Below are 13,287 nucleotides of genomic sequence, written 5' to 3'. Positions count from 1 at the left end.
TCACGGAGCTCCCTCCATCTCTTGAACGCCTGACTGAGGTTTACTCTTGTTTTTCCTCTTCTTTTATCTCTCTCCTTTTTGCTCTTCTTTGCCTCCTCAGACAGAGGAGCTTGTTTTCTTTTGGGAGGCCGTTTTTCACTTATCTCCAAACTTTGTCCGTCTGCCATTGTGCTCCTGACTCAACTATCTCATGCCCCGGCCAGTTCCTCATAGGGACCAGCTCCAGTCCCTGATTGGCTGACCGACCAGTTTGGCAATCTCCAGTCCCTGATTGGCTGACCGACCAGTTTGGCAATACATGACGCATTTCCTGCCGTAAAGCAAATTTTTTCCGCGAAAATTCGTTCCCGGTGGCAGAAGCTTATTGCAAAGCCATTAAGTAACCTATGTAAACGCTGATAGTCTGATTTTACTGTGTATACTACCNATTGGCTGACTGACCAGTTTGGCAATACATGACGCATTTCCTGCCGTAAAGCAAATTTTTTCCGCGAAAATTCGTTTCCGGTGGCAGAAGCTTATTGCAAAGCCATTAAGTAACCTATGTAAACGCTGATAGTCTGATTTTACTGTGTATACTACCCTGTGCAACCCACATTATTTTCATAATGATATATATAGGCAAAAATGCTGTCTGTTGCTTCTTTAAGTTTCAGCCATAGTGATAAACAGCTTGTGATAAACCAAAAATAACCCTTCTGTTTTCATTTCTCTAAGGGTCATTCTGACGGATATTAATTTTGTAATACTGTGAAACGGCAACATTTTCTGAAATGGTTACTGTATTGTGAAAATCTCATACTGTTGCAACCCTAGTTACTGATCACTCCATGTTTGCCTTCCACAGTGTAGTTCACAGAAACTGACTCCTGTTGTACAATTATTTTAAGTTGGTCTGTATAAAAGCATCAAAACCTCAAAGACTACAATAGAAATTTATGGAAATTTGTGTTTCTGTTACTGTAGCATCCTGAAGAAGTTTGACATCACCCCTTCAGAAAAATACTACACAGTGGGTCTATTTATATTTCAAAATCAAATTATGCCATATTCTTAAGTATTACTGTTATGTTGGGAATAATCTGTAGCATGAAATTGCCTCATAATAATTAAGTCACATCTACTCCCTCTCACGTTTGCTCTTCTGTGTCTGTGTGTAGCTTTCACAAATTGAGGGAGTCATAGAGAACTTCTACGGGGTCACGCCTAAGATCCAATGTGCCCATCCATCAAAGGTAAAACACCTTCAGTTAGTTAATGAAATCATAATTTGCCCTTTGTGTTTTTCAGGAACATTTAGGCACTTTTTTTGTGTTAGGTGTAGCTGTATTTAAGATTCTTATATTTCCTATGTTGGCTGATCATCTCTTAGATTGTTAAATTATGTGTTTTTGTGTTTGACAGAATGCTGATGTCCAGGTTTTGGGGCAGATTGAGATCTGTTTTGACCCTGACTTCACCCTCCTGGATTGTGAGAAACATCTTAACAAGGAAACAATATTTAAGGGAGACTGGGACAATGAAATTGCTGTTGACAAGGTGTCTGGGTTCAACGTGTGTGACCATGATATGCCAGTTTACTACCCACCTCTTCAACAAAACAGAAACTGAAATGCAGCAGCACACTACAAGCCCACTTTCACACACACACCGGACATGCAAACAAATATATTTGTTTGCCAATCAATTGTACTGTAATGTTTTTCTCAGGCCTTAAAATAAACATCATAATTAAATTATGCTGTATATCAAAAATAGCCTCACATATAAACATTTTAGAACTGCATGAAAATTCTGTCTGTGTCAGATACTTGAAAAAATCTGATTTAAGTGCATTTTTTATTTTTTATTGTATCCTACAAAAACCAGGACACACACGGCACTGCTACGTAGTGTTTTAATGGAATTACGTCCCTTCCTGACCCCTGCTAGCAGATGAATCCCATGTAGTGCACAGCATGTTGTTTTTCCATGGCTCAACAGGAGGCATCATGGTGATTTCAGGTCAGGCAGGCAGACAGGCGGTTTATTTACTGTATCCTTTTTGCAAATGAGTGCAGCCTTGTGCCAGATTCACTCATTATTACAGACTTAAATGCAGAGGTCGAACCCTTGTGTATATCTTGTAACTGTGCTGGACATATTTTAAACCACATTTGTGTGCCTATGTTCTACACAATACGTGCTATCTCTTTTCTGCAGCAGTGATTGGCATTTTAGCATTAAATAAATGCTTTTTAGCATAATGATAATGAAATTAATCCAATACATCAACATAGCTGGTGTTCTCTATTGTTAAATCACTACGTTAATAATATTGTGTATTACGCATATGTATGAGGGCTTTTCGGGGCAAGGGCCAGACTTTCTAAACAAACACTGCTGTTGTCAACAACATCCACAATCTTTGAGGCATTTTAAACTAGTGGTAGTAATCATTAGCTACCCTCTGATGTTGCCAAGTACACAAGCAATTATTGAGTGTTGTGCTGACAGCCTGCTTCAGTCTGTCAATTGATGCTAAAAGACGACTGTTAGTCACATATGTGAGCTTAGGAAGTAAATATAGTACATAGTTTATAGAGAAAATGCTTTAGTGTCAACTACACTGTTCACTTTAAGTAGATATGAGTCCAAAAAGCCAAGTATTTTTCTATGGAAACCTCACAACACGCACAGCAATACATTTCACGAGATGTCACACGAGTTCATGGCGCACCATGTTTGCCAAACATGCTCTCGGCCTGTACAGATCAAATACTTGTTTCTCAGTGGCATAGGAAGTGTTTTGGTAAACACTATTTAATCTCTAACTGATTTGTACAATGACTTGTTTCTATTGGTGTTGCTGGCTATGGCTGTTTTTGTGCTTAAATAGATCAATTCAGTGTAAAATGAAAAGTAAAATGACTATTGTTACAGCTGCAGTGAACAAATGCTGTGGTGGGAAATTAATGAAATGAACATTTGTACTGTCGTTTTTAAAATGTAAATAAAACATTCAATATTGATTCAATCTGCCTTCTAGTCATCAGTGAGCTATTATGCAACATTCAATATTCATTAAAGTGCATCTATTTGCATTTTTTATTTATGTAATTGAGAGAATTCAATCTATAAATACAGCCAGGTGAATAAACATAGAAGAACTGTCTGCCTGAGAACAAGTGCACATCTCAACCTCTGTCAAAATGCCCATCTATGCATGTAATATAATACAGTATCGTAATAGTACTACGCCTATTTCTATCTGTCCACATCCACTCAGTGTGTATGAATATTAATGTCGTGATCTCCTTACAGAGCCATAATCCTCCCGGGACAAAGACACCAGTCCATAATCCCGAATCTCCTCCCACAACACAGCACATCAGATTGAATGAACACATCTGATTACATTTTCAATAGTGCTTAAATGCCCTGAAACTATGTGCCAGCTATACTCTCAATGTGCTCCAAATCCTGTCAAACACATAAAAACAGCACTATGAGCTCAGCTTTTAGTGATGTTCCAAGTTTGGGGATCATAGTGCGAGTGTTTGAGGTGAATTATCCTGTCTGAAGAAATTGAAATCTTTTAGAAATAAATTCGAGCCCACATTGGTTACCGCGTTTCACCCAGGTAGAGCAGCAGCCCTAACTTTAACCCCTGCTTCCATCTAATAACCCCCCCTCATCTCCCCTACTTCCCTTGGTCTCTATTTCCACCTCTCTCTCTCTCTCTCTGCTTATGTAACACTGCAGTTCTGCAAAGCTGCTGATGTGACAGATCCAAATACCTACACACACACATTCACACACCCAGTGATCAACCAGATCATGCTGTACTCTCTGATCGCTGTCCTTGCCTCTGTCACCACTATTGATGGCAACATTGATTGCTGTCCTAAAATTGAATTGCAAATGACACTGACTCAGAGCCACACAGACCTCTGCTGGTATCCTGCTTACACTCTACTTTATGTTGTCATTTGTCATCATTTTTCCATTCAGCCTGTGTGTTATCGGGTGTCAGGCAAGAGCTAAAGGGAAGGGACAGAGGAAAGAGGGAGACAGAGAGAGGTAGCTGGGTTACACCATGTGACCTCGCCAGCTGTTGCTGTATGCTGGTGGGAGAAACAGGGAGGGAGGTGAGGGACAGGAACAGGGGAGAATGAGAGAGGGAGGGGTTGGGAGCTCGCCGGCACACAATGTGACTGGTGACAATCCCTTCTGCAGAGAGAGCGAGAGAAAGAGAGGGAGGCAGTAGGGGATGAACACACACATGCTCAGGCAGGGATGTGAAGAGGGAGCTCACACACACCTCTCCTGATTCAGCGGAACAGATTTATTCGTCACCTCTCCCGGCAGCCTCACGCAGCGAGCCGGCTGCAAAACACAAGACAATCCCAAACCCAGCAGCACCTGCCCCGTCCGTCAACCCATCTGTCTGTCTGCGCAGATTAACGGCTCTGTTACAACTCTGACTGCGTGCTTACTGGCGTCCACTGCGTCTGAGAGACAGAGGGGGGACACGACATCCAGACAGACGAGCGGCGAATGTGAATGATGGGAAAACTAAAGAGCGACGACTGCATTGAGGATGGGCCAATGGATAAACTGCGGGACAAATAAATAACCGAAGAAAAAAAAGCCCTGCTTCTGCATCTCTACCTTAGGACCCCCCTGCAGGGAGATGTTCATCATTATGGGATAGATGCACAGGTCTGCCTGTTGCCATGGATACCAGCACGCGAAAATTCACAGTGCGGAGATGGTTTTCTATCTACCTGAAGAACAAGGCAGCAAGGAACAAGAACAACACAGGCTTCTGTCAGCTAGAGGTTAGTCAAGCTGTTCAGACACCCACCCAGGAGCGATGCAAACTTCTACCAACTAGAGATTAGTACATGTGTGTGAATCTGTGCGTGCTGGAAGGGCGGTGGGGGGGGGATTGCATCACAGTTGCACCATGTGTGTGTTTGTGAATATTAAGGCCAAAACAGCAGCCGTCTCATATCAACAGTAGATGTGGATGTGTGTGAAGAGCCTGCATGCACATGGGAATGGGTGTGGGAAGAATGTGTGCGATTTGGTTTGTTGTGGAGTGGTTCAGGAGTCATTGCAGCATCGTTACAGCTGTTCCTCTGCCTGTCTGTCAAGAATGCAGAACACGGAGGGGCAGAGAGACGCTGTGTTTTGACTGAGAGAGGGAGACGGGCTGCATGAAAATACATTCAGGGAGACAAAAGTGCTATCAGGCAAACAAGCAGCCAGGCAGGCAGGTTGATAGATAAATGGATAGAGACAGATTGATTCAGTGGACGGCAGTGGAGGTCTATTTATAGCCCAAACAAACCAGCAGGGAGGAGAGAAAGGCAGTATGCTGTTTGCAGCACATCTACCTGTTTGTTGGAGATATAAATAGAAACTCTCCCCTCCTCTGGTCTTTGCTGTTGTGACCAGGTGCTGATGAATCATCTTGACAGGCTATCTACCTGTTTGTGTGATTGACTGTTAGTCTTTGTGGCTGGCAAATGTCTGTCTGCTTGTGTTTGTTTACCTGTTTGGCTGACTCTCCACTTCTGTAACATGATGCTTTGACGCTCCATGTGGGGAAGATCTCCTTTCACTTCCCTCCTCTTCATGGGAAGGTCAAATTTCAGGGTCAGCTATAGATCAGCATCCCAGAAGCTGGTGCTGAGGCCTTGAACCTGTTTCCCTCTGGTCGATGGACATCACTCCTGCTGTCCTGAATAAAACAGCAATTAATCACAAAGGGCAAACTGCTACTGCACTACTCTGTATGGGCTGAAACTTTCCAGCATGTTACACTGCAGCCACGCCCCAGTCAGTGACATCACAGCAGGTGATTGCTGTGTAAAAAACTATATTACAATTGCTTTGACTTTACAATTTTAGTGTGTGAAACTCTAAATATTAATAACTGTTAAAGGGACAGTTCACACCAAAATCAAAAATACATGTTTGGGTTTTTTTGTCTTACCTGTAGCAGTATTCATCAATCTAGATTGTTTTGGTGTGGGTTGCCGAGTGTTGGACATAATAGTCGTAGGTGTCTGCCTTCTCTGGAATACAATGGAACTACTTAGATGACGCTCTCCAGAAACCATGACCCAGTTACTCAAGGTAATCCATAGTTTTTATGTAGGAACTATTTTCTTTCTTCCAAACTACAACCGCCAAGAAAGGAAGCGTGCATCTACTAATGGACCAGAGGCCCGTTCTTGTAACGGCGCGAGATGTAAACATTAGGCTCGTTCAAGACAAGCCAGGCCTGTGCCGATCACCGATAATCACCACACACAATGCATGCTGGTTTGATTTGTGTCCGACTTCATCCTGACTCGCTCTGACATCATGCAGAAGTGGACAACAATACTCTCACAAGATCGAGGCGGTGGAATTTTTTAGAGCCAGGCACTGCAGTGATCTCTCCACCAACTTCAAGACTCGGGGCATGATTTAAATGCCTGACTCTCACCTGATCTAACTGCTGATTGGTTTTAATGTGGGGCTGACGATGACATTTTGTAGTCAGAGATTGTATGAACATTGTCTATTGTATGAACACTAGACTGTTTAAATCATTGAAGTATTCAGCAACACAAAGACTTGTGGTAAGGGAGATGTGAGGGTTCTTAAAATGACTGATCTTTAATATAATCTGTTGTCTTGTATTTCTTTCCTCTGTCTGAATATTAATGTTTTTAATTTATTTAGGTAGTTTGAGGGTGGCCGCCTGTAAAGCATTTAAACAGGCTACTCGTCATAACTGAAACAACTGGAGACTGCAAATAAACTGATATATGGGTCTAATAACATTTTAATAAATCAGAATCAGATCCAACAGGATGAGTGTTTCTGTGACTTCCTGTACAAACTGCTGGAAACTGTCGGGAAACCACCAGACTTGACTGCTGCTTTTTATCATCTTCCCCTGTAGCACCTGCCTGATCTCGTCCACTTTCTGGGCAAGGAGGAGCCTATTAATTGCATCCCCACCAGCTGAGCTGTAACGTTAGCTACTTCAGTGGTGCTAGGTGAGCTAGCTAAGCTGCTCACAACAAGGTCTGTAGATTATCTTGAGTAACCAAGTCATGATTTCTGGCTAAAGACATAGCTGTTGAGTTTTTCAAATGTATTTTTTTGGCACTTTGAGTACCACAAGCCAAGTGCCATCTAATTTCATTCTATTTGAGAGAAGGCAAACATCTCTACGATCAATATCTCCTACACTTAACAACTCACACCAAAACAATCTAGACTGATAAGTAGCACTACAGGTAAGACGGAAAATATGCATTTTTGATACTGGGGTTAACTGTCCCTTTAAAAAGCCGTTTACTCTAATAAACTTTATGCATGACGTGATTTACATTAAGTATTATTATAATTCTACATACCAGAATTTGAGTCTCAGAAGTAGCATTTTGTGCATTTACATAAATTGATGTGAAAACTGAGTCGAAGCCAGTGTAAAATATTGTGATAGAAAATCCTTTGACATTACTGACTGTGTTAGGTGGGGTGTGGATCTGCACTGTTGCTGTGCTGCCATGTCAGCAGTTGATATGCTGTCAGGTTTGTTTCCTCCCTCATTTCACTGAGGATGAATGTGTGGCTCAGCCTGGCTCTACACTTCCTTAGGGATCTAGACTGCAAGAAAAGTATAGTTTAGTAATTATCTCCATCTTGTAGAGCAAAAGGAATTGCAAAGAGGGTGAGGTTATTTCATGTTTCTAATATGAATTTATTACATGGCATTTCTGCATCAATCTAGAGATTCTGACTCTTGGTCCCTACAACATTTCTGATAAAAGGGAAACTGCTCTAGAACAATTAGACTTATGTCTCCCTCTGGCAGATTTTGTTATTGTTGTAATGACAATAAATCCCAACAGCTGAATTTGAGACCAAATGGCTTGCTTTGCTGCATGCTTTTGACTTGGCTAAACTGTAACAGAGAAGCAAATGTGCTGTGATACTCAATAACACTCTCACTACAGAGATAGTCTCAAAGAACTTGCTGTCCTGGCAGAAACAGATCTAAGTGACAGCTTGATTATTTTTAGCTTTATATGGACTTTGAGTCTCGGAAATTATTCTAATTCCAAACAGAAGGACAGATCTTCCACCATTATAGAAACACTATGCTGCAGTGATTAAATGCCAATAAGGCCTCAAAATGTTTTGAGTGGCAGACATCTTTGTCAATTCTACAAACCTTACCTGGTCATTAACACTGTACGTTATGTAGATAAAGCTTTAGCTAAACTACAGACCATATTTATAAAACTAAAATGCCTTTGTGTATGTGAGTTTGTTCAGAAAAAATAAAGACACACTAAAAGACAAACAGAAAAGTGAACTCCCTATTTCGCTGCTCACAGGAAATATTGGCCCAGCCCTGTTCCTGTTTTTACCATGTGCATGTTTGGTCAAACCAACAGATCAAATTAGAGGATATGATAACAGTATTTCCATTAACATGTTTTCTACCATTTTTAGCCATGTCAAGCTGCGTGTCTCAGTGCCTACTACCCGAGAAACAAAAACGTCAGTAAAGCAGGACCACAGATACTTATTTAAAATGTAATTCATGTGTATGAATTTACAACCAATACCTTTCCAGACTTACTTACTCCTGTTAGCATTTCATACTTGATTGACACTGTAAAGCTCTTAACTTCTACATAACTTAAAAGAATTACAGTATATTGTCACACTGACTAATCTCAGTCGTGCCTCGGGTTGGCAGCCGATCATTTGCTTCGCTGAGCAAACTGAACAGGCTGAAAAAGACAGCTTTACACTATGCATCACTGCCAGTGACCTCAGCCCATACCTTTCCAGCAATAACATAATGGCTCATAAAGAACCATCTGGCTTTGTGTGTATTTATAGGAGTGATTAACTTTTTCTCTGAGGGTTGTTTTATCGATATGGATGTTACATGAGCAATATTTTAATTGTAATTCATCTCACCTTTGAGAGGGATATTAAGTTTTTCTTAGTTTTTGTCTTTTATATCTCTTTCTTTAAATAACAAACTAATAGTGATGTCTGTCTCTCTTTCCTCAGGATGACAGTATACTTAAGGAGATTGACATCAGCCACCATGTCAAGGAGGGTTGTGAGAAAGCAGACCCCTCTCAGTTCCAGCTGCTTAAGGTGCTGGGACAGGGCTCCTATGGAAAGGTACAGAATCCAGATTTTAACCCTAACCACTGAAGCCTGAATATCTCAAACCACAACTCATGAACGGAGAATAAAAGAGAAAGCAAGTTCTCCTGAGTCCACTGGATCAGCTTTCTGTTAAATAGAAAGTTTTGTGTTTACACTGGAAGCCAAAAGATAGCCCATGACACTAGGCCCATAGCTGACAACTACCTGCAAGCTTACTGTACTTGCCTGTCCGACCCAGTAGCTCAACAGCGGGGCAGCACTTCTTCAGCTTAACATGTTTATAGTACTAACACCGCTTACATTGTCTATAAGACGTGACTGCAAAAGTCTTTCACTAGAATATCCGCTCTTCACACTTACACTAAATAGCCAACAGTATGTGCACACACATGACTGCTGAACACATCTGTCAAAACTATGAGCATTACGGAGCGTCGGTGGCTTAGTGGATAGAGCAGGCGCCCCATGTATAAGGCTGTTGCTGCAGCGGCCCGGGTTCGACTCCAGCCTGTGGCTCTTTGCTGCATGTCACTCCCTCTCTCTCTCCCCCCCCTTCACACTCACCTGTCCTGTCAATTAAAGGCTAAAATTAATTATGAGCATTACATGTGCTTAATAGCCCACACTCCTCTGGGAAATCTCTCCAGGAGAGTCTGGAGCCACACTGCCGGCATTGGCCCCCATTCAGACACAAAAGACTCTCAGTTGGACACTAATGTTTGACCATTAGTAGGTGTCCACGCAAAGGTGTTTGACGAGTTTGAGGTCAGGGCCTTGTTTGGGATAGTGGGTCCACACCATTACAATACCGGCATACCCCTGTGGTGCACCAAGTAGGCAGAGCCTTCGCACCATCTGACAGGCACTGTAGCAAGCAGATCAGCCAGATCTGTGCTAAATTTGAGCGGCAATGGCAGCATATATGTCACGTGATAAATGTGGAGAGAGTGATTGTGAAGGAGAACGTGTGAAAGAGCCAGATTGTGTTCTTGATAGAAAATCTGAGAAAACTGAGATGGGGGGTGTCTGGAGAGGATGCACAGCAGCTTTTGAGAGAAGCTTTTAGGCTCTCTAAATAACCAGTAAACAGGACATTTATAATAGAGTGGGGACTGGATGGGAAGGGCTTATTATTATCATTATTATCATTACTGTGAATAGCAGTGGTTTTCAAACTTTTTAACAATAGGGCAAGCCAAAATTTCAAGGCACATCTGTTTTTACATCTGTGCACAATAGCTTATATACCGTGTGTTATCACTCTTATATCACCCATATCAACATGAGACAATAAAAATAATTTTTAAAAAAATAAGACAGGTAGCTTTCTTGATACTGTCTCCTTACAGTTTTTTCCTCTTTTCTTTCAGTGGTAGGTCATCTTCACAGCGTTCTCCTTTTAATTGTTATCATCCCTCACACTGGCTGCCAATCAGAGCTTTTGGTGTGTCACACACTAATAATTCCCAGCGCAAACGGCGACTAAAGGGTTCCCCATGAAGGTTTTTTTTTTTTATTAAATCAAATTGCATTTTTAGCTAGAATTTGCCTCTTTTTAAAGGCAATGGGTGCGCACAACATACTGATGCAGTCAATTTAAAATCCAGCCATAACTTTTTGTAAAGGCCCTGTTGAATATTGGCATCACGCACATCACTTGAGAACCACTGCTGTAACGTTAGCATTAGAATGTCCTGTAATTGGAACAAAGGGGCCAAGCTAACAGTTCACTGAGTTTATTTATTAGTAAAGGCCAACCGAATTGTATGTATACACTGTAGATAAGAGGTCTGCAGGGGGCAGACACGAAGCCACAGCAGATGTTGGCGGCTCGATGCGTTTTCCAAAGCCACAGACAGGACGCACGTGAGGTCAGGTTGTACAGGGGGGTGGAACGGTTAGCATTTTAGCATAGCTAGCTAACGCGCGCTTAGTGTTCGGTTATTGTTACCGTTTTTAGCTCATAGTTCTTGTTTCTGTCACAGTGAAACCGCGTTTTTCTGAGTTTGTTTATTAAAAGTGGTGGTAGCGAACTTGTATTTACTTACCAAACTCAGCTCGGTCGCCAACAAACTGCGTGTGGAGGTTATTGTAGCATCTGAGGCTAAGATAAAAAGGTAATGGCAGCTGATGAGCTTGGTTTTAGAAACAGGTACGCATGGTGCTGTAGTAAACCTATAAAATATGAAACTGGATTTTTGAATTTAGTTATAAGAATATATAAACAATCAGCCATACCAGTTCATTGTAAAAAAAAAAAAAAAAAAAAAAGAATAAAGAAAAAAAAAAGTAAACAGTAAATAATGTATAGGCCAATAAAGATAATACAAATGATAATGAGTGGTAATTATAACAAGAGTATAAACTTAAGAATCATTTATTTGGCATACTTAATCAGACATCTCTGAATAAATATTAGCTACTGACATGGATTTCTTATTTGTTACAAATCTAAGAGATTCAGAATAGCTTTCAATTTTAAGTAGAAATAACTTACAAAATGGGATTGAATTAAGAAATGTATCTTTATGAATATAAAATTTCCTTAACAAGAAAAAAATAACAATAGTGCAGAAGTTGTTAGCATAATATTTAAAATAACATTTTTAACTTGCATGTGTTGTTTTGTATGATATATATAGTTATGAAAGTCCTTCCAAAATGTGATACAGTGTGGGCAACCAGAAAAACAAACAAATAAAATAAAAAATAAACAGATTTGTGTCATACTTTCTCCACATTGAAACAGGTTCTTCTTTTGGCTTCACCTGAATGACGTCAATATTAGACTACTTGTTACTTGTGTTGTTGTTGTTTTTTTCAACTAATGCTGCTGCATGGGGTCTTTTTAAATATAAGACTCATTTTTGAAAATGTTTCAAGCTTTTACAAAGCTGTCTGTCTCTAAACTTGATGATAATGGTGATGGTTCCAGGTGTTTCTGGTGAGAAAGATCAGAGGAGTGGACAGAGGACAGCTGTACGCCATGAAGGTCCTCAAGAAAGCCACACTGAAAGGTGAAACTGAAACTGAATCATTTTTGATATAGCTGCACTTGAGAAGTAATTCTCAAAATGTCTGCGGAGGACGATTTTCTTGTCATGTTTATGCTTCTTTTCATTTTCCAGTTAAAGCCTACTTGTAAATACTGTGTGGTTAAACTTATTTGCATGCCTGTAGCATCTAATATCGAATGGAATAAATCACTGAGTCTTGACTGAGACACATTACCCTGCAACAACAACTTTGTTCTTTATTGGGTGCTGAGTGGTGATTTGTTCAAACTGACACTGGTTATGATCAGGAATGATAAGAGATATATTGTTGTGAGAGTTCCCAGAGTGCCCTACATTTTGGAGGATTTTGGGTAAAAGAGGTTACTCTGTACTTTTGATGGGATTATTGTAAACAGGGATGTGCTCTAAAAGCAGGTTGAGATGTCAGGCATGTGCTGATTTAGTGTCTTTGTACAAGCTTTAATCCTCTTAACCTGCACCTCTTGAATTTGAATTTGAGTCGTTGGTCTCATCTTGTCAAGAAGACAGATGCTGCAATAACACGTTATTGTGGTTTCCACAAGACTAAAGACCAGCAGCATCATGGGATGAGTTTAATTCAATTTACATGTTTCAATTAAGTGGATGCAGTTTCATCCTACATAAAGCATTCTCATGATGCTAATAGAGGCTTGATGTGATTTAACTGCACCCAGGTAGAAATTATATTATGTTATTAAACTAATTCTTCTTGTCCAACCATCTTATTCTCAGTTCGGGATCGTGTGCGGTCTAAGATGGAAAGAGACATTCTGGCAGAAGTGAACCATCCATTTATAGTTAAACTGCACTATGGTAAGTATGACTGTCTGATGGTCTTTGTGTGGGTCTGAAATCACAGTGTATTCCCATGTATGTCCCTCTTCATTAACAAGAGAAAAGCAGAAAAAAAAAGTTCTAGATAACTTTTCGATGCCCAACTTGTCTGTGTGTAGCCTACTAGTTGGAATTACAATTAGTCGGGGCGTCGGTGGCTTAGTGGATAAAGCAGGCGCCCCATATACAAGGCTGTTGCCGCAGCGGCCCAGGTTCGACTCCGGCC

At 40.7% G+C, this 13,287-nt stretch overlaps 2 protein-coding genes across 2 annotated transcripts in view; both read left to right on the top strand.

Moving 5' to 3' along the window:
* rnaset2 (ribonuclease T2) overlaps positions 1-3,011 on the top strand; it is a 9,342-nt gene extending 6,331 nt beyond the window's left edge. Inside the window, exons 8-10 of the mRNA XM_050049399.1 lie at positions 967-1,012; positions 1,161-1,235; positions 1,405-3,011. Of these exons, the coding sequence (XP_049905356.1) occupies positions 967-1,012; positions 1,161-1,235; positions 1,405-1,611 (328 nt within the window). The 3' untranslated portion in view covers positions 1,612-3,011. The remainder of the gene's footprint in view (positions 1-966; positions 1,013-1,160; positions 1,236-1,404) is intronic.
* A 1,209-nt stretch (positions 3,012-4,220) lies between these two features.
* The window catches only part of rps6ka2 (ribosomal protein S6 kinase, polypeptide 2), a 28,441-nt gene continuing 19,374 nt past the window's right edge, over positions 4,221-13,287 (top strand). The window contains exons 1-4 of the mRNA XM_050052177.1: positions 4,221-4,823; positions 9,085-9,201; positions 12,125-12,206; positions 12,960-13,040. Of these exons, the coding sequence (XP_049908134.1) occupies positions 4,719-4,823; positions 9,085-9,201; positions 12,125-12,206; positions 12,960-13,040 (385 nt within the window). The 5' untranslated portion in view covers positions 4,221-4,718. The remainder of the gene's footprint in view (positions 4,824-9,084; positions 9,202-12,124; positions 12,207-12,959; positions 13,041-13,287) is intronic.

The sequence above is a fragment of the Epinephelus moara genome, chromosome 1 (genome assembly GCF_006386435.1).
Source record: "Epinephelus moara isolate mb chromosome 1, YSFRI_EMoa_1.0, whole genome shotgun sequence".
Taxonomy (NCBI): Eukaryota; Metazoa; Chordata; class Actinopteri; order Perciformes; family Serranidae; genus Epinephelus; species Epinephelus moara.
This window is presented reverse-complemented; position numbering and strand designations above follow the sequence as displayed.